The sequence below is a fragment of the Anolis sagrei genome, chromosome 3, assembly GCF_037176765.1.
Source record: "Anolis sagrei isolate rAnoSag1 chromosome 3, rAnoSag1.mat, whole genome shotgun sequence".
NCBI lineage: Eukaryota > Metazoa > Chordata > Lepidosauria > Squamata > Dactyloidae > Anolis > Anolis sagrei.
The window spans coordinates 33,529,312-33,551,302 of NC_090023.1; the positions used below are offsets into that span (position 1 = coordinate 33,529,312).

Consider the following 21,991-nt stretch of genomic DNA (forward strand, 5'->3'; position numbering starts at 1 on the left):
CTACACAAAAGTGCATCTCAAAAGACAATGCTGTTATTTTAGGAATATCTGAGTCAAATATGAGACTCAGTACAAAACCTTATAGTTAAGATCAAGCTATTACTCTGAACAGCTCTGACTCTTCCTCTCTCATCAGATTCCTGTATGTGCAAGACCAACTAATCATCCTTTGCAACTCTACTGCTCTTTGCCAACAAGAGGAAATACATGCAAATATTTGTAGAAGTTGCAACACTGACAAAAGTAAAATACAAATAGAGCCATCTCCATAGCTTTAAGCTATTAAATATTTTAACCCTGAATAAGACAGGTGACTTTTTTCTCCACCAAAATGTTGACGTTGTGGATCCACACTCACCTAAAATATCTAGACAAACATGAAAGTTACTACTAGTCATATATTTTTTCTTTTGTATTAGAATCAGAATCCAATTCTTTTTGGATTAAAAGGTGTTACATTTAGTCATTGCTCCTCCAAATTTTGTCATCGAAACCCTGTTATATGCTAGCTTCTTTCACTTTGAAATATGAATGTAAATATATTCTAAATGAATATTTTTTCCTGTAAAACAAGCAAATGCTACAGCACTTCCACTCATGCAGAAAATAAGAGGCAAAATTCCTTTGAACAGCAGCCCATAATGCCTTATAAAATGTCTTTTCAGAGAATGCTCTCTCACTTTAGAGGGTACAAGAGGTTCCTAAGGAGGAAATCTAAGACTGTTGTACAAAAATAGAACTACTGTGAATACTCACCACAGACATTAATTTTTGACTTTATCAATTAACCTCTAGGGAAACAACAACCTCATGCTATCCCCATAGTAAATCTTGAGGGCCTTGAGTTCCTCCTCTTCTGCCCCTTTATGGTTGAAAACAATGCTTAAAAGGTACCATACTTTCCGACGTACAAGACAACTTTCTAAACAAAGAAAATCATCTCAAAAATGTGGGGGGGGGGGGGGGGGTATAGCGGCATAACAGTATGTCGGATTGCCATTCGTCACTCCATCAACTGAATCTGCCAACAGTCCCTCCTAACCAAATCCCAGGCGGCACCACGCAATTCTCCAGGATGTTGTAGCCCTCGATGTTCCCTCACCTCCCTCACCCTCGCCGCCGGCCTGGTGCTAGCTTTGCCTCAACCCTCAAGCCCAGAGCAGCCACCGTGGGAGTTGAAGCCAGACCGGATGGGGGGTGCTGCCAGGAGGGCCCTCCATGGGGGGGGGGGGGAGCAGCCAGGGGCAACCTCTCCCACCACCCTGCTGCCCCCCTCCCACTCCGGCTTCAGCTCTCATGGCGGCTTATATGGTGAGTATATCCCAAACTCTGTATTATAACTGTAAAAGTTGGGGGGGGGGGGTCGTCTTATATGCCCAGCAGGAATTTTTCTTAAGTAAGCTCCATAACAATGCCTGGGTATGTGAAAGCAGAGTATAATAGAAAACATTCAACCCCAGAATATTGGTCAGTTTGTTTCACATTCTACATGAAAACAAATTTCATGCAAAGAGCATTGTAAAATTTTAAAAAATGTAAATCTTGATATTAAAAACTCAATAAATTCTGAACTTCTGCAGATTCCATAAAAAGTACAAACTGATGCTCTGATCATATATTTTAGCTTTAGTTTTGATGACCTCCTTTGCAACACACTGTACAGACAAACCAAACCAGTAGGTGAAATTGAAACTGAAGTTGCTGTTAAAACCTCTAAGAAGCAATGGTTCAATGATCATAGCTATATTAACGTTAATATTTTGGTTAGTGGGACTTCTTTAAAAAGTATTGTCTTCTAACTAGAATTCTTAAAAGAAACTGCACAGCAATTTCCAATTTAATAAGACCCTCATGTTACAAACCAGTCTGAACCATATGCTGTAAACATTATCACGGGGTTGAATTAAAACCAAGATTAGTACAAATATAGAATTTCAAAGTATTTAATGGCTGGTCTCAATATTAAATATTTACATTGTTTATGAACAATCTCCAAAACAAGTAATTATTTGCATTAAGACATATCAGCCTCAAAGCAAAGTAGTTGAGTAGTTTGACAAAAAAAAACATGTAGTTCATGATGCTTAAACCCACTGAAGTCTTAAATGTTTTAATCTCATCCTTACAGTGTGCCCAGATTTATCTGTTATCGGCAATTTGATACATTAAAAGTATTCCAAGAGTCTGAATAGCCTTCCCACCTCTGTCTTCTTTGTGGTGGTGGCCTTTGTGAAGTTTTGTGAAAAGGTAACACTGAATTCATTACAATGGGTATTGACATTTGATATTCATATCTTTCCAACATTTGGACAATCTTCTCACGACTGACCCCATGTTCGTTCCTCCTACAAAACAAGGAGTTAAGGTATGATCAACTTGCATATTTTTCAGATTGTCCTCTTCAAGAAACATTCACAAACTACTTATTGTATATCTATTTGATCACAAGAAACACAACAACAAGCAAACATTAATTTCAAGCTGAAAGGGGTAAAAGCTTGTCTCTCCTGCCACTCATTTTTGCAAATTTGAAGCTTCCTCATAGATCTGTATTATTAAAAGTAAAAACTAACAAAAAGGCCCATCTACACTGCCAGAATGTATTGTACGTATTGTACGTAATCAGGAGCAAAAAAAAAAAGGGGGGGGGATGCGCAAGAGTCGCCTGTTTGGACTGAAAAATGCGGTATAGAAATAAAGCAAATAAATAAATAAATAAGAGGCTAATAAAAGGTGAACATATGCTTGTGTCACTGAAAGTCTGTTGTTGTTGCTAGTCCTGTTTGCCCTCTATGATCTTGACATGTTGCTCCTTACAAAGGGGACCCCTGAGCCCCACCAGATCCTCTGAATCCAACTGGATACTTTAGGTAGGGTGAAACAGTAGGTTGATGATAAATCACGACATAAAAGTCTCAGAGGGCAGAATAATGTTATTGAAAATGAATTCCAAGAAAAACAAAAGGATTAATTTTCTCACAAGTTCCTACTCTGCCCTGTCTCCCAAATCCAAAGACTGACAGGAATCACCTTTCCCAAGATGTTTGAAAATACTCTCAAGTGCCCATTATCTCCCAGGTGTGCCCAAATTCCATTCTCAGACAGTCCCAGGGGATGGACACAGCAGGCAACAGACAAACTTCACATTCAATCAGACAGTTTAGTGAAATTACCTGCCAGCCCCCTCAGCCACCAATATTCATTATAATCAGTAACTGATATTCGTGGACCTTTAAACTTCTAGCCAGTTTGCAATCAGGTACGAACAGGCCTCCACATCCAATGAAACCAAGGATCCTGAAACCTTCACCAATTGCCTCCATTCTTCATGTTTCAGAATGTGGGTAAGTTTTCTATAAAATACTATTTGGGTTTAAATGACATGAAGATTTGGGAACTGCCCCCTTCAGTGTCCACTCTGACCAGAGCTGAATAAATTGATTTCAGTCCTGCCTTCAGCTCCTGCTATGTGTCTCATTGAACTGATCTGGAGCTGTGCACACTGGGAGAACCCAAGATTTGGGGCATCATGAGTACTTGGCATTTTTGGAACTATCTTTTAAGAACTTTATAAACTTTGTCAGTTGTACAAAACTCAATCAAGATTCAGGAATAGGGTAGGGTAAAGATGGTAGAATGGCAATCTGCTAAACTACAGTCTCATTGAAGCAAAGATATTATCGGTCAGATGGGTGATTCGTGTTCTACTCCACAGAATATGGGAGTGAGCCTAATGTTGGAGTGGAGAGAAAAAAATGTATATATGGATACAGGGCATGTTTTACAAAGCTGCAGCCAAACACAACAACTGAACCTATGAAACAGTAAAAGGAAGGTTTGTGTATTTTTTTCAAAATGTATTTCCAAACAAAATAAATAAAATACACCTTACTTTTCTAATTCCTCAGGGTTAAACTTCCACCATGTGTCTGGTTCATGGAATTCAACTCTGTAGCCCTTTTCTAGAGCCTAAATAAATAAAAATAGTTACCAAATGAATAATTATATAATGCAGCTTTTCTGATTAATATTGCAAGCTTATCTCTAAACAGACCTATATAGGGCTACCCTAAAGATTCAACACACTGAACACTAGTTTGTTCTAGCAGCAAAGCATTTATAGATATTTACATAGAGAACTACATTACATAAAGAATGTTTATATATTTGAAAATAAGTTATATCAATGTGTCAAAAAGAGAACAGTCACCTCACTCCTTCTGTCATCACTATGCTCACATGATGATGGGTCATGTAAATGCCCCATATTTATAAGGGACCCTTCCCTCTGAAACTACTGCAGTGATAAGGGTGTGGCTAGAACACACTTATCCTCAAGTATTGATTTAACTCTTTTGACGAAACAATATAACAATGTAGCAAAAATATTAATAAATGTGCAAGCAGGCAAATTAGTTAGCCCATTAATACAGTAAAACTAGTCAATGTAATAAATTGCTACTGTATTTACCGCTTCCACATAAGGCTTCATTTCCCAAGCTTGTGTATTTGTGTTGTCTATTATAATTGGGGATCTTCCATGGTCCATTGCTTCTTTCGCTGCAATAAACATACTTAAAATTTAGCTATACAAATAGCAAACATAATAAGAACTTGTTTTAAGTAATAAAATGCTAATAATATAAAGCTCTCTTATTCAAACTTCAATTTCACTGGATTGTTACTATAAGTTCAGGCCTATATTATACCTGCCTTGTCTACCAGCATCCCCAGTTACCCCAAAGAGGTGGTTGAGCAATTTCAGATAAAGTGGCTTATATGAAAATCCATGGTGTACTGACAGATTGGGTTCTAGAAGACAAAGTGTCTAGTCTTTACTACTTAATTTCCAGCTACAGAAACCAATATCTGTCAATACAGAACGTTCCAAACACATAAAACATATTTATACATAATATTATAAATCTGAGCAATGTTAAAATTAATGTTAGTATGTAAGGGGTCTTCTGTCTTGTGTCTGTGAAGGAAGGAGAATTTCAGTAAATGTACACTCTTAGAACACCATAAAAAGATGAGGGGAAGAAGAAAAAAGAAAAGCAATTCTGTCCAAAATTCTTTTTCTTTTTATTGAGAACTACCAATAAGGCATAAAGCTCCATGCAAACCTGCGATGTTCAGAAAAGATGGTTTTAAAAGGATCCAAAGGAAGTGAGAAGCTAAGTCCAAAAATTTACATGTTGCTCAAAGACAACATGTAAACTGGGGACTCACAGTGTTTTTCAACCTGTGAGTCCCTAGATATTTTGGCCTTCAACTCCCAGAAATCCCAACAGCTGGTAAACTGGCTCGGATTTCTGGGAGTTGTAGGCCAAAACACTTGGGAACCCACAGACTGAGAACCACTGTTCTAAGATGATGAAGAGGTAGGATCTATAGATTACATTACGGATCTCGTTACACTAGAGCAATTATCCAGTTTATATCCAGCGGCTGTCTCCTGCAGAATTCTGGGGTTGGTTTGTGTTTTAGGGAGGAGGCTTCGAACTGCTCAGCCAGAGGGTTTCTGGGTTTCACTAAATAACAAGTCCCAGAATTCTGCAGGAGGAAGCCACAACATTCAAAGTGGATAGATGCTCTAGTGCAGTGTTTCTAAAACTCTGCTACTCCAGGTGTTTTGGATTTCAGCTCCCAGAAATCCCAAATACCTTATCAGCTGTTAGGAATTGTGGGAGCTGATGCCCAAAACATCTGGAGGAGCAGAGTTTGAGAAACACTCCTCTAGTGTGATGAGGTCCAACCTATATACTTTGGAATTTATATAATGGTCAACAAGACTACCTCACTACACAGCAGAAGGAGTTCCATAAAACCCATTTTTGAGCCAACAATGATTCTTAAATTTTTACAAATTATTTTAATTTTTTTTTCTCCTGTATGATGTTTAGTTGATTTCTGTATGATTTTTAGCTGATTATCTATTTGTAAACCACACCAAACTGCCCCAAAAGGCAAGGCAACCATGGTTCCCATGAAGAATCCACTCAAAGGCTTTTTAAAATCTGAATTTTGATGAAAACAACCACAAGTGACATAATGTAACTTCCAGTGCACTTGGATCCCCCAGTTTGGTCTGAAGAGACAAATATTGGTCTGCAAACTCCTGTACAGTTTCCCAACAAGATGCAATGTTTTTCTGTATTGCATCTGACAATTACAGCCTAGCTGCTAGCTCAAATTAGACATTACTTGCAAAATAAGTAATCTGTCCACACATTCCGCTAGTCTACTCATATATTGTTACAATAATGGGTTTATAGATTAACAGATCAAATATATTCACACCTCTCTTCTGGTTCCAGTCATGAGCATTACCAAGCAAAGCAATATTATATGACCAGCATCCATTGTTCTGACGAAAGTAATCATCGGTACTGAATACAATGCCATCCCGGCTCTTACGAAGAAGAATACTGTTGAAAGAAAGAAGCAAGATTATTGTAGGACTGGTAAATATTCTTTTGAGGAAATTTTGCATTGGAATCTTAATATTCTTCAAGGCATCTCTTTTGATTTTATTCTAAGGCAGGCGTGAACAATTATGGAGGAAGTGGGGTCCAATTTTCACTTTTCTGCTTCCTTGGCAGAACACAGGGGCATATCAAAGTTCAAGGTTCCTCAATTTTTTTAAAAAAATTGATCAACTTTTTGTCTCAAACCACTAGTCTCGCCAACCCCCCCCCCCCTAAGCCATACAAACTTTCCAGATGCAAAAAAAACCAAAAAGCCCCCCCCCCCCCCCCCAAATAAAAAAACCTGAAACAGATATAGCAAAATCTCTGGTTTTAATTTCTGTGGATTTTTGGCAGAGTTGCTTTTTTCAGGGCATGAACAATGTTCATAAATTAATTTCAAAGCACATTTATTTTTACTTTTATTCTATCAACTTCTGCATCATTAATTACATTTACATGCAGGTGGGTTTATATTCACAATTCTAACGTAACACTGAATCTAATACATACCTCAATTTTGGTAAAGGTGTGCATTAGGCTTGAATAAATATGGTAATGTTAATAATGGCCACACACTACACCATTTTTTGTATTGTCCAAGAAACATAGAATAAGAGTTAGGAGAGACCACAAAGGCTATCCAGCCCAACCCCTTCTGCCATGCAGGACTCCACAATCAAAGCACTCCCAACCTGTTTATCTTCCTGTTTATGAGTCCAAAGATGCAACACTAAAGGGATTGATTCATGAATTCCCACCTTTCCAAAACCAACTGAGATGTAATTCATACTTGCTTTAAGACAGCTACGGAATCAGTCAATTAATATTAATCAGAATCACTTTACTGGCATTTTTCAATTAAATCAGAAACATGCAAATATGAATAATAGGTTTTTAACTATATAAAACGACACCTTCAGTCTGATAAGCTTTTTAATAAAATCATAGCTTAATTTGTAATATGTACATCTTATTCCAATTTTAATATTTTAGAAGACTAAAGACATTTAGAAAGACAAAAATACACTGTGAAACTTGAATAAGAATCAGCAAATCAAACACAAGATTCTTGCTTCCATGACAAATATTTCAAAAATCCAATGTGCCGCTCCAGATTAGTTCCACCATTAATATTCTAACAGAAACAGCATTCTAATCTGCTCCTCAACTTTCTACCCTATTTTTCAACTGTCTAACAAAAAGTAGAAAAAGTGAGAAATATTCTCCAAGAACAATGTTTATTTGAATAGGGATATAGATAGCACCATTTCTCCTTTCTAAAGAGAATATTGCCAGCAGTCAGAAGACACTAGAATTAATCTCTGACATACAAATCAATGATCATATCATAAATAGACACACTCAAGTACTATTTTGGGGGGAGCCACAGTAATAGAATCATGGAGTTAGAAGAGACCACATGGACCAGCCAGTCCAACCCCTTGTCATGCAATTAAAGTCTAGAGCTACATCATTTCTTCCTAGGAATAAACTGAAAGTTCTGACACAGAGGATAGTGTATAGGTGGTCTACAGTAAGTCAAGGGTAGTAACTGTGACACATAATCCACTGTAATAATATATTAAACATTAATCAATATTAATTTAACAGTTAGCAACTATTATAGACTAACCAGTGAAAAACCTTTCATGTGCTTTGTATTGCTTTTCATCAAATCTTATTATATGATTAACTATGAAGAGGGAGCTAACAACATAATACACACACGTTTTATTCTTAAAATTGTATTTTACTTACTGGGACAATGTTGTCTTCCCTGAGCCTGGAAGACCTCTTAAAATGAAGAGTAGCTTCTGTGATTCACAGAATTTAGTCTCAGGAATCTGCTGAGAAACAATGCTGGATCCTTCATTCTGGCACATTTTAAAGTCTTTCCAACTTCCTTGGGTTTCACAGAAACCATTAACCACGTGTCCATCAGACATATTATATCCATTTCTGGCAGTCTGCATATTATGAGTACCAAAACGATTCACAAACTCATTACTTTGATCAGGTGTTGAACTGCTCATGGTAACATGGGTGTTTTTTAATGGTCCCACGTTCGAGGAATGGAAAATATGTGAAGGAAATGGTGAAGAACTTGTTTCCTGCAAATTGAACTGAGTGGCAAACTGAGGTGGTGAAGGACCACAAGGTATTATAAATGGAGCTGTTGGTTGCCAACTAGGCTTAAAATGAGGCACAGAATCATTCCAGAATATAGAACTTTCTTGCTTATTACATAATGGTTCTGTTTCACATACATCTCGTTCATTATTACAACACTGCCCACTGCTATTTCTGCTACTAGTGTGGTTATAGTAAGGATATGGTTCATTGCCTGTTGCATAACCACTTGGCTCTTTATAAAAACACTGACCATCACCCCAATTCGGTGATGTTCTACAGGACCATTCTCGAGAGCTGGCACAAACAACCTGGATAGATTTATTACATTCTGCTGGTTGTTCATTTAAGTTTGTTACTGTTGCCTGTACATGACTGTCTAAGCAATTGTCATTGCTTTCAAGCTGATCAATTTCACTATAGAATTGGGACAACTCATCTTCTATTTTTGGTGCATCACAGGAGTGAACATATTTTGGTGTCATTTCTTTATTATAATGTCCATTGCTCAAAGCTCCTGATACTTTTTGGCAGTTGCTATCAGTATGCTTTTTCTTTTTATCATGTTGACGACCATCTTCATTTTTATAAATGGGTCCAATAAATGCTGTGCTTGTGCTATACAGTTCAATCTCTCCTTTGTTCTTATGTTTTCCACTGAAACCAATGTTTTCTCCGTTATGAATTGCACTAGTATTGTTAGAAAGACCATATTTATTTCCAGAAACCTCAGTATTCTTCATTGACTCCAAATGCTTTGATGACACTGTTTTGTTACCAGAAAACGTCTTGTTAAATAGGATGTCTGTAGTTTCTTTTTCTTCTTGTGCCTCATCATCATACAGGGACAATGGAATAAACCCACTATGTGTTTTTTTAACATGTATTTCCTCATGAAGTATTTGCAGACCTTCGTAGGATTTACCATATGGCTCCTCAGATGGTTTCACCCTTTTAGAAGATGATTCGGTTGCTGATACATCCCGATTGTCAAAGTATCTCGGCCTACGGGCAGCATGAAGCATCTTAAAAAATAACAAAAGAGCATGTTTACAACATTTATACCAGTGGATTTTCTTCAATTTTTGCCTACTCTTCACTCACTTCATGTTTGATGCTATAAACCTATGAGCATAAAGGACACTAAATTCTATGGGAATTCCTCTGAACAAACATGCTTTGAATTACATTGTAAAATTAGTCAATTATATTGCTGGAAGGTCTCTACTAAAACAACAGAGGGAACATCTACACTGTGGAAGGAATGCAGTTTGACACCACTTTATCTGCCATGGCTCAGTGCTATGGATTCATGGCCTAAAAAACAGTGGTTCTCACCCTGCGTTTTGGCCCACAACTCTCAGAAATACCAGCCAGTTTGCCAGCTGTTAGGGTTTCTAGGAGTTGAAGGCCAAAACATCTGGGGACCCACAGGTTGAGAACCACTGTCCTAAAGTCTTTTTAAAACTACAGTTCTCATGATTCCGTAACACTGAGCCATGGTAGTTAAATGTGGCATCAAACTGCATTAATTCTACAGTAGAGATCAGGCCTGGGCAAACTTCGGCTGTCCAGGTTTTTTGGACTTCAACTCCCACAATTCCTAACAGCCGAATTGTGGGAGTTGAAGTCCAAAACACCTGGAAGGCCAAAGTTTACCTATGCCTGGTGTAGATGCACTCAGAGTCAATTGGAACTTGATAAAAAGGACAACTTTACAGTCCCATTGATAAAAAAATCACTGCTCTAGTTAGAACAAACTATGCTGATGGGGTGAGAAAACAGGAAGTGAGAAAGGTATTTCCCTCAGAAGGGAAATTTACACCTGGAGCAGTTATCATGGGGGGGGGGGGGAAGGGTCTCCACTGAGGCTTTCTTACAGATCCTTGTTTCCACAACAAGCCATTTTTTTCAAAATCCAGTTATCACAGGGAGGTGAAAACTTCTGAACTGGGGTACAGACAGCAAACAAACACCAGTTTGTTTCTTGTTGTTTAGTCATTCAGTCGCTTCGTGACCTCATGGACCAGCCCACACCAGAGCTCCGTATCAGCCATCACCACCTCCAGCTCTTTCAAAGTCAAGCCAGTCACTTCAAGGATACCATCCATCCATCTTGCTCTTGGTCGGCCCCTCTTCCTTTTTCCTTCAATTCTCCCCAGCATCATTGTCTTCTCCAAGCTTTCCTGTCTTCTCATTATGTGGCCAAAGTACTTAATCTTTGCCTCTAATATCCTCCAGTGAGCAGTCTTTATTTATTTATTTATTTATTATTTAAACTTATATGCCGCCACTCCTCTGGGGCTCGGAGCGGCTTACAAGAATAGCTAAAATCTAACAAAGTTTAAAAGCAATTTAAAACAATTTAAAAACAACAGTATCAAACATTAAAAGCCTGTCGGAACAGGTATGTCTTATATGCCCTGCGGAAAGCTGGTAAGTCCCACAGGGCACGAACTTCAGGTGGCAGAGCATTCCAGATTGATGGCGTCACTGCTGTGAAGGCTCTGTGTCTGGTTGCCGTTAGACGCAAGGTCTTGACACTGGGGACTTCCAATAGATCTTAGTCTTCAGAACGGAGGGATCTCTGGGGTTGGTAGGGGGTGAGGCGATCCCTCAGATACATTGGCCCCAGACCATGCAAGGCCTTAAAGGTGAGTACCATCACTTTGAAAGTGATCCGGTGCTCAATTGGTAACCAATGCAGCTGTAGTAAGATTGGTGTTATGTGGCATCTCATCGGAATTCCCGCAAGAAGCCGAGCAGCTGCGTTTTGTACCAACTTGAGCTTCCGAATCACCGACAGAGGGAGGCCAATGTAGAGGGCGTTACAATAGTCCAGTCTTGAGATGACCGTGGCCTGGATCACCATAGCTAGGTCGTCCCTGGACAGGTAGGGGGCCAGCCGTCTAGCCTGCCGCAGGTGACCTGGGCCTCCATTGTCAGCAGAGGGTCCAAAAGGACTCCCAGACTCTTTATCAATGATGACGGGCATAACGCCTCGCCATCCAGGGTGGGCAGATGGATGTCCCCACTGCCCGGTCCACCCAGCCATAGGATCTCCGTCTTTGCTGGATTCACCCTCAACCTGCTGGCACGCAGCCATCCAGTAACGGCCTCAAGGCACTGATGGAAACAATCGGGTACAGAGTCCGGTCAGCCTTCCATCTTCAGCACCAGCTGAGTGTCATCGGCATACTGATAACACTCAAGCCCAAAACCTCGAACCAGCTGAGCAAGTGGTCGCATATAGATGTTAAACAACAGAGGGGAGAGAATGGCCCCCTGAGGAACCCCACAAGATAGAGGGGACCTCTCAGAGACCAGGCCTCCCCTCTCCACTCGCTGTCCACGATTAGCAGCCTTCAAGAAGGATCTGAAAACTTGATTTTCCATTGCATCTTTGGAGAGTGATCAGATATAATAATAATAATAATAATAACACAACAACAACAACTTTATTTATACCCCGCCACCATCTCCCCAAGGGACTTGGAGCGGCTTACATGAGGCCAAGCCCAACAGTACATCAATAAACAAAAGGAATAAACAAAAACAATAAATACAATACAATTAATATAAATCACATATAAATAATAACCAATGAACAGTAACACACAAAGATTTAAAAACCTATGGCCGGGCCAAATGTAATAATTAAAATTTAAAAAATAAACATTGGGCATGAACAAGGTAGAATATAACTGTATAGGGGTTTCAAAGAGAGATGAGGGAACGCAGTCAATCCCAAACCAGTAGTAAAGTGCATTCTGAGAGCATATTGCTGATAATTTTCCTTATTCTGGTAAGGCACACTGGAACAACCAGTTTTTCAGGCTCCTCCTAAAGACTGCCAGAGTTGGGGCATGCCTGATGTCCTTGGGAAGTGAGTTCCAGAGTCAGGGGGCCACCACCGAGAAGGCCCTCTCCCTCGTCCCCACCAATCTGCCTGCGAAGGAGGTGGGAGCATGAGCAGGGCCTCTCCAGATGATCGAAGAGATTGTGTGGGTTCCTACACAGAAATCCTTCTGTTGCTCCTCCCATATTTGTCCTCATATTGCACTCCCCCCGCCCCCGGCCTGTGTGAAGGCCTGTCTCCACTACTCCATCTCCTATGAGCTTCTCCCATACAAATATTTCTTTTTCATCTCTATCTCATCCTGAATTTTATCATTTTATCTCGCACATGTGGCCCGCCCTTTGGGATTGTATTCTTTTGTATTGTTTTATTGTATTCTTATGTTTTTATTTAGTTAAATGTGATGTTCATTTTGTTGTTGTGGTTTTATCTTGTTGTAATGTACTGTTGGGCTTAGCATCGTGTAAGCCGCCCTGAGTCCCATTTGGGGAGAGGGTGGCGGGGTATAAATAAAGATTATTATTACTAGTCGTCCCCTGCCACGCGTTGCTGTGGCCCACATGGGAGTTCTGTGTGGGAGGTTTAGCCCAATTCTATTATTGGTGGAGTTTAGAATGCTCTGTGATCTGCTCTGGTGGTCATGGGGGTTCTGTGTGGGAGGTTTGGCCCAATTCTATTGTTGGTGGGGTTCAGAATACTCTGTGATTGTAGGTGAACTACAAATCCCAGCAACTACAACTCTCAAATGTCAAGATTCTATTTTCCCCAAACTCCACCAGTGTTCACATTTGGGCATATTGAGTATTCGTGTAGAGTTTGGTCCAGATCCATCATTGTTTGAGTCCACAGAGCTCTCTGGGTGTAGGTGAACTACAACTCCAAAACCAAAGTACACTGTCCACCAAACCCTTCCAGTATTTTCTGTTAGTCATGGGAGAACTGTGTGCCAAGTTTGGTTCAATTCCATCCTTGGTGGGGTTCAGAATGCTCTTTGATTGTAGGTGAACTATAAATCCCAGCAATTACAACTCCCAAATGACAAAATTGATTGTTTGAGTGAAGGACGTACATTGGGTTGTTAGGTGTCTTGTGTCCAAATTTGGTGTCAATTTGTCCAGTGGTTTTTGAGTTCTGTTAATCCCACAAACGAACATTACATTTTTATTTATATATAAGATATAAGATAAGTTTATTACATAACCTATATTTTTCATAACTTCGGAAATGTCTCTCCCTCTCTCTCCCCCCTCTCTATAGCCATGCAGTCCTTTCTTCCTGGTCCTAAAAATAAGCAACACTTAAGTCAGGATGCTATTTTAAGCCTGTCCTTTTCTCAAAGGCCTCCCTCCTTCCGCCACTAGAGCTTGGCTTTTTGAGGCCTACTGCTCGAGTTTCACTCTCAACGGGGATTGTGGCTTCCTCTCCTCTTTAGAGGCCATTCTCAACCTTCTCAAGCAAGGCTTCTTCTGCCTGCCCTACAGGCCTCGGCAGCCTTGAGCCCGAGGAATCCGCTCCTTGTAAACATTCCCCCACAAAACGCCACCGCGACGCAGACCCGTTCCTTTTCCCTCCCTATAGATTGAAAACTGACCTCCTCAGGAAGGGCCCAACGGCTCCTCAGGCCGCCCCGAGGCTCACGCGAGAACCGACGCGTTCTCCATCTGAAGCTGAGGGAAGGCCGACCAAACAACCGCACTCAGTCCAAAATGGCGGCTGCTCTCCACGTTGCGCATGCGCCAGTCCTGGAAGACGCACGCGTTTGTAGTTTTACGTCTAACCCCACCGGACTACGCTTCCCGTCTTTCTCAGCGGGTTGCTAGGCGACGAGGGAAGGGTGAAGACAAAGTGGGCGGGACCAAAAGGGCAATGTGTATCAGTGATCTCCAAAGCCTGTGCCTTCAGACTTTTTGTGGACTTCATTTCCCACAATTCCTGTCTATTGGCCATAATAGCTGAGGCTCCTGGGAGTGGAAGTCCGAAAAAGCTGTTTAGGAAGCACTGCGTTCTCCTTCCCCTTTTTCTGTTATTGTTGTTGTTGTTGCTTTCCTCCCTCTTAAAACAGACTCAAAGCTGCGAACAATGTTAAAAAATAGAATAGAAATAGAAACATATAATAATATTATTATATGAATATAATAATTTTGCAGTATAGTGGTATGGTCCAATATAGTAATAGATCATACTAATATTGTGCTGTGCTTATAATACATGTACATACATATAATATTATAATGTAATACAATATAATACTAATAATATTACAACACAATAATTTTATATTTCATATTATATGTAATATTACTAATAATATTACAGTGTAGTGGTATAATCCAATATAGTAATGGATCATACTAATATTGCGCTGTGCTAATAAATTATATATTGTATACGGAGACAGCAAAGCCTAGAGAAGACAATGATGCTGGGGAAAGTGGAAGGTAAAAGGAAGAGGGGCCGACCAAGGGCAAGATGGATGGATGGCATCCTTGAAGTGACTGGACTGACCTTGAAGGAGCTGGGGGTGGTGACGGCCGACAGGGAGCTCTGGCGTGGGCTGGTCCATTAAGTCACGAAGAGTCGGAGACGACTGAACGAATGAACAACAATACATATATAATATTTATAATATTATAATGTAATACAATATAATAATAATAATACAATATAATAATTTTATATTTCATATTACATATAATATTACTGTTCTGGTACAGCTGTACCAGGAGCTCCAATTTTGTTTGCTTTATATTAAATGTTTGTTTGCAGTCCTAGGTTTCAGGGACTCTGCAGATAGGTGCCTTCTTTTGGTTGCAGTTATAGGGCAAGCCACCTGTCCATCATCATTAAGTTTTGGTCCCGCCCCTTGCTCAGGGCAATTGGGAAGGGAAGGGAGCCATTTTTTAATTAGTCTCAGCTAGGTAAACCAATGTACAGGACGTGTGTAAACGTACCCTGTACAAAAGCTTCAACCTTTAAGAATTCCCAGGGGAGAACAGCTTTAAGAGTCTCCTAAGAATTTCCAGGGTTTCTGCATTGATAATCTGGATTATATAGCAATGTAGATCCAGCCTTAGTAAATTTTAATGTGTTGTTGAAGGCTTTCATGGCCGGAATCACTGGGTTGCTGTGAGTTTTCCGGGCTGTATGGTCATGTACTGGATGCATTCTCTCCTGACATTTCACCCACATCTATGGCAGGCATCCTCGGAAGTTGTGAGGTCTGTTGAAAACCAGACAAGTGAGATTCATATCGCTGTAGAATGTCCAGGATAGGAGAAAGAACTCTTGTCTGTTTGAGGCAAGTATGAATGTTGCAATTGGCCACCTTGTTTGGCATTTAATGGCCTTGCAGCTTCAACGCCTCCCAACAAAGGATCCCCCAGGCAGCAACCAGCCAAGCTTTGAAGCTGCAAGGCCATTAAAAGCTAATCAAAGTGGTCAACTTAGTAAATTTTGTTCAGAGGGTATGTTTGCCTTTGTCTGAAGTTGGAGCTACACTGCCAGATAATCCACATTTGAACTGGATTATAAGAATTCACATTGCCCTATAATCCAGGTCAAAGCAGATAATCAGGATTTCATATGTCAGTTTAGCTCCAGCCTGAGGCTGAGAGAGAGTGATTTTATTAAAATCCATGGCTGTGTAGGGATTTAAACCCTACTCTCTTAGAGTGCATCTACACTGTAGAATTAATGCAGTTTGAAACCACATCCACTGCCATGGCTCAATGTTATGGAATCCTTGGATTTGTAGTTTGGGGAGGCACCATCGCTCTTTAGCAAAAAAGGCTAAAGACCTATAAAAAAACCAATCCTGTGATTGTGTTTAATTTAATGTTATTTTATGACTGTGTTTATAATTTTTTTCCCCTTTCCTTTATGTAACTTTGATGATGTTGTTGTTTATGTTCTGGTTTTATTTGCTGTAATATGTTGTCTGGGCTTGGCCCCATGTAAGCCACTCCGAGTCCCCATTGGGGAGATGGTGGCGGGGTATAAATAAAGATGATGATGATGATGATGATTATTATTATTATTATCCTGCCACAATTCCATAGCATTGATCTATAGTGATATAAAACACTGCACAACAGATTCATGCAAAGATCTATAACAGCCACTAGGTGATGCTCAGAAAACTTTTACTGTTGCCAGATTTTTCAGGACCCTGACATTGAGCTAAACCCCTTCCCATTTGGGGTCGGGAACTACAGTTGAAGGCCCCTTCTACACTGCCCTATATCCCAGGATCTGAACCCAGATTATCTGGAAGTGGGGACTCATATAACCCAGTTTAAAGCAGATAATCTGAGATCCGATCTTGGGTTATAGGGCAGTTTCATCCAGCCTAACTCTCTGGATGAAAATTCTAAATGACAATCTCTAAACTGCAAGTCCCAGGAAAACGTGGCACTTAAAAATGAAGCCATAGTAGCACTAGAATTATGTAGTATGAAAGAGCCCATGGAGCCATAAGGATCCAAGTTCAAGTCCCCACAGCCCCCGAATTCTATGCCTAATCTAATTCACAGAACTGCAGTATGAATAAAACAGGCTGGCAGCAAGAGAATAAAGTATACTGCAGCAGAATGGAAATCTATGTCACCTTGAGCTCCCTGAGAAAAAAAAGTGGAAGAGAAATGGATTAAATATAAAAGTGTGCAGGAAAGCACCATTAATAAAAACAAAAGGAAGTGAATGTCCTGAAACATAAGAGAATAAACGACATGATCTCTTTTTAAAGAGAAGTGAATTAATTCCTCTCCCGCCCCCATCTAAAACTGAATGGTTTCTGGTTACTCCAACAGCCTGATTGATGTTCGCCTGTAAAAGTACATTCATATCGGTTGTAAGGAGCTTGAGTTAGTGAACAGCTGCATGGTGAACAATATTAATGTCTTTGCCAAAGGCTGATTTATCTTCTATCTTTACGTGTTAATGTTTCATAGACTAGTCGTTTGGCATTGCAGTTAACTGTATTTTGTAAGTAGCAACATTATTGCGATTGCAGAAACATTAAGTTGGGATTGAAATGTTGTATCTTCCTAACTGCTTGCAGATCCTTATCTTTAATCCAACTCGCTTTAATGCAGGAATAGGCAAAATGTGCCCATCCAGATGTTGATGTTCCTTACTAGGAAAACCTATATGGCAATGACTGCCAGGAGCTGTAGTTTATCAACAACTGGAAAGATGTGCCTTGCCCACCTATAAGAAGAAGGCAATATCCTGAAGCAAATAGTCCTTGCATAGACAATCACAGACACATTTACTTGGGAAAATTTTCTAAACTCAGTCTAAATTACTCCTGGGGAAATGTCTGGGGTCACATTGCACATTTATTCTTGTTGGCTGTTATGTTTGTGGACCCTTCCACACAGCCCTTTATCCCAGAATATCAAGGCGGAAAATCCCTTAATATCTGCTTTGAACTGGGTTATCTGATAATGTGGGATTTCCTGTTTTGTTATTCTGGGATATAGGGCTGTGTAGAAGGGCCCTGTGTTGAAGATGAGACATTATTAAATATTTGTTTGTATTCAATTCTACATTAGTCTTAATTTACATTACATTCACCAATGTACCAATGCAGCTGTGTCGAGAAGTTGTGTTAGTCTGTTTCAGTATATAAAAAAGGAAGGGGTGAATCTAGAAGCTCATTTTAGTCTGAGTTAGGTAATGACAGTTATTGTAGGTTTTAATCTACTTTTTCAATCGTTTCAAAGAAATGGACTGAAGTCTACACAAGTTCATGGATTTCCCCTAAATCAGGGCTCTTGTATATAGGTATACTCCTAAGAAGCAAATTCAAATGAGTTGTTTATTAAATTATGTGATCCTATGGCACTGTTTCTTAAACTGTATGTCTCAACTCCAAATGGGGTCCCCTCAGGTAATTGTTGAGCTTACAAAAATTTTCACCACAGTAAAAAGTTTTCTGAATGCCACCCACTTACATAAATCTATCAGCAACAACGTGCAATGTCTATAGTGGGCTCTGCAGAAAATGCTTCACAAAAAGGAAAATCAGGCTGTCTAGCAAGTCTTGCAAAGGCTGAATTATTTTCAGTAAATGTTTGATGTTTACACCTATTTTGTATACCTATAAACCTGGAGTCATGTAAAAATTTCTTGAGCAGAACGAGGTTGCAAGCAGAAAAGATTTAAGAAGACCTGCTATATGTATAGTCCAATTAATATAGTGTCTATGTGCTTCTATTTTTTTCCTATACAAAATTGCTGAAAATCTATTATATGTTTTAACAAGGGGTAATTCCAGACATCACACTGACAATAAAGGTCCACATAGTTAAAGCAATGGCATTCCCTGTAGTAACCTATGGAGGCAAGAGCTGGACCATAAGGAAGGCTGAATAAAGGAAGATAGACGTTTTTGAACTGTAGTGTTGGAGGAAAATTGTACACTGCACCAGAGTGGCTTGGATCACAAGAGGATCAAACCAGTCCATACTCCAGGAAATAATGCCCAACTGCTCACTGGAAAGAAGGGTATTAGAGGCAAAGATGAAGTACTTTGGCCACATAATGAGAAGATAGGAGAGCTTGGAGAAGATAATGATGCTGGGGAAAATGAAAGGAAAAAGGAAAGGCCAACCAAGGGTGAAGTGGATGGATGTTATCCTTGAAGTGACTGGCTTGACCTTGAAGGCCTCCCACAGTTCTGGGTGCATCTATACTGTAAAATTTACGCAGTCTGACAACATTTTAACCGCTATGGCTCAACAGCAGCACTATTTGGCCGAAAAGGCTAAAGAATTTGTAAACTCTAGTGCTTTTCTAATATTGTACCACACTAGCCTTCAGTGGTTAAGCCTATTAAATTTAAGGAGCAGGGGCCATTTTACCCTATGCAGTTACAGGACTATGATTCTACTTCAAGTACCATGGCAACATGCTATGAAATTTGGAGGTTTTTAGTTTAGGGAGCAAAATCATAATTGGCGGGCAGATGTTTTTCATTTACAGTTTCTATTAGCCATAGCTAATATAGATAATGGTGATAGATTACAGTAGCTACAGTCCAAAAACCACAGTTGCTCATCAACCTGATAAGTTGGAAGATTTTTAAAACAACCTATAACACAATAGAAGCAGGATCAATTTCTAGCAGATGATAGATTATGGGGTGCATCTATGTTATTGAGCCACAATACTCACACACACACCCAGACCCCCCAGGATTTATAGTTCATAAAGTGACTTCCAGCAAATATATAATTTTTTCACTTTAATTTTTATTAAAATATTTTCTGGAGGTCAGGTATGCTAGAGGTTCCAGAACAGTCCTAGCAGCAGCTGTATCCTACACATTCTATAAATTCTAACCCTTGAATAAAATGCATCAATTTGATAATTCAGAATAAACTGTATCCATTGCATACTGTGTACTGTGTCAATTTTTTATATGAAGTATATAAACTGTTTCTAATATATGTATCAAAATGTAACTTGAAGGCAGCCACTTCTCCGTGACCCAGTTTACATAATCCATTGGGAAAGGGGATGGTGGCCAGAATCCCTCCAGCTATTTCCCAAGCCAGATAACTATCAGGACCATCTATATATATAAATTTGTTAGGGGCATCCAACGAGGAAACAAAACTCAAAAAACCCCCAACGAAACCTAACCAAAATTCCCATGCCCATAACACAACCCACAAGGTACAAACATATCTACTCAAAATTAAAAACAACACAACAACACACTCACAAAACGGAAAAACAACAAAACTCAAAAATCCCCCAACGAAACTTAACCAAAATCCCTGTGCCCATAACACAACCCACAAGGTACAAACATATCTACTCAAAATGAAAAACAACACAACAACACACTCACAAAATGGCAAAACAACAAAACTCAAAAATCCCCCAACGAAACTTAACTAAAATCCCCGTGCCCATAACACAATCCACAAGGTACAAACATACCTACTCAAAATGAAAAACAACACAACAACACACTCACAAAACGGCAAAACAACAAAACTCAAAAATCCCCCAACGAAACTTAACCAAAATCCCCGTGCCCATAACACAACCCACAAGGTACAAACATACCTACTCAAAATGAAAAACAACACAACAACACACTCACAAAACGGCAAAACAACAAAACTCAAAAATCCCCCAACGAAACTTAACTAAAATCCCCGTGCCCATAACATAACCCACAAGGTACAAACATACCTACTCAAAATGAAAAACAACACAGCAACACACTCACAAAACGGCAAAACAACAAAACTCAAAAATCCCCCAACGAAACTTAACCAAAATCCCCGTACCCATAACACAACCCACAAGGTATAAACATATCTACTCAAAATGAAAAACAACACAACAACACACTCACAAAACAACAAAACAACAAAACTCAAAAATCCCCCAACGAAACTTAACTAAAATCCCCGTGCCCATAACACAACCCACAAGGTACAAACATATCTACTCAAAATGAAAAACAACACAACAACACACTCACAAAACGGCAAAAGAACAAAACTCAAAAAAACCCCAACGAAACTTAACCAAAATTCCCATGCCCATAACACAACCCACAAGGTACAAACATATCTACTCAAAATGAAAAACAACACAACACACTCACAAAACGGCAAAACAACTGAGCATGCGCATTGGCGCCCAGCCGCAAGTTCCATCGCGCGCGAACATGGCCTTCCGGCCAACGTTCCCTCTGTGGAAACCATGCCCACTCCAAGCCCCGCCGCACCGCTTCCCGCACACACACACACCCTGCCGCACACACACACGCAACCCCACGCTCCATCACTCCCCCCACCGCCGCGCACACACACACGCAACCCCATGCTCCATCACTCCCCCCACCGCCGCACACACACGCAACTCCACTCCCCCCGCCGCCGCACACACACACGCAACCCCACTCCCCCCGCCGCCGCACACAAACATGCAACCCCAGGCTCCATCACTCCCCCCGCCGCCGCACACACACACGCAACCCCACGCTCCATCACTCCCCTGCCCCAATCTTACCTCCTTTTACTTCACGCCACCTCCAAACCCCACCCCGCCCCTTCCCGCCCTGTCAAAATCTAGGAAAGACAGGAAGGAAGGAAAGAAGGAAGAAAGAGAAAGGGAGGTAAAGAAAAAGGGGGAAGGAAGGAAAGTTAGAGGAAGAAGAAAAGGAAAGAAAAGGAAAGATGGAAGGAAAGAAAAGAGAGACAGCAGAAGAGAAAGAAAAAGGGGGAAGGAAGGAAAGAGGTAGAGAAGGAAGAGGAGAAGGAAAGATGGGAAGGAAGGAAGGAAGGAAGGAAGGAAAGAAGGAAGGAAGGAAGGAGGGAGGGAGGGAGGGAGGGAGGGAAAGAAGGAGAGAAAGAGGGAAGATTGGCCACAGCAACATGTGGCGGGTAAAGGTTGTTATTTCTGTTATTATGATGATGCTATTGTTCCTATGAGACCCTTTTAGAGGGAATGGGAGAGGTGTCGGGTCCCGGAGGCAATGCATTGCATTATTGTTATTGTT

General features: G+C 40.2%; 1 protein-coding gene across 3 annotated transcripts in view; it reads right to left on the bottom strand.

Annotated features, from left to right (window-relative positions):
* The window catches only part of LOC132772095 (NEDD4-binding protein 2-like 2), a 28,486-nt gene extending 14,287 nt beyond the window's left edge, over positions 1-14,199 (bottom strand). The window contains exons 1-6 of one of the 3 annotated variants that reach the window (XM_060770845.2): positions 14,054-14,199; positions 8,232-9,628; positions 6,304-6,431; positions 4,472-4,560; positions 3,893-3,969; positions 2,202-2,345 (exon numbers count right to left, since the gene is read on the bottom strand). In XM_060770845.2, coding sequence (XP_060626828.2) covers positions 2,202-2,345; positions 3,893-3,969; positions 4,472-4,560; positions 6,304-6,431; positions 8,232-9,628 — 1,835 coding nt within the window. In that variant the 5' untranslated portion in view covers positions 14,054-14,199. The remainder of the gene's footprint in view (positions 1-2,201; positions 2,346-3,892; positions 3,970-4,471; positions 4,561-6,303; positions 6,432-8,231; positions 9,629-14,053) is intronic. The other 2 variants (XM_060770848.2, XM_060770847.2) reach the window with 2 other exon arrangements.
* Positions 14,200-21,991: the final 7,792 nt, after the last annotated feature.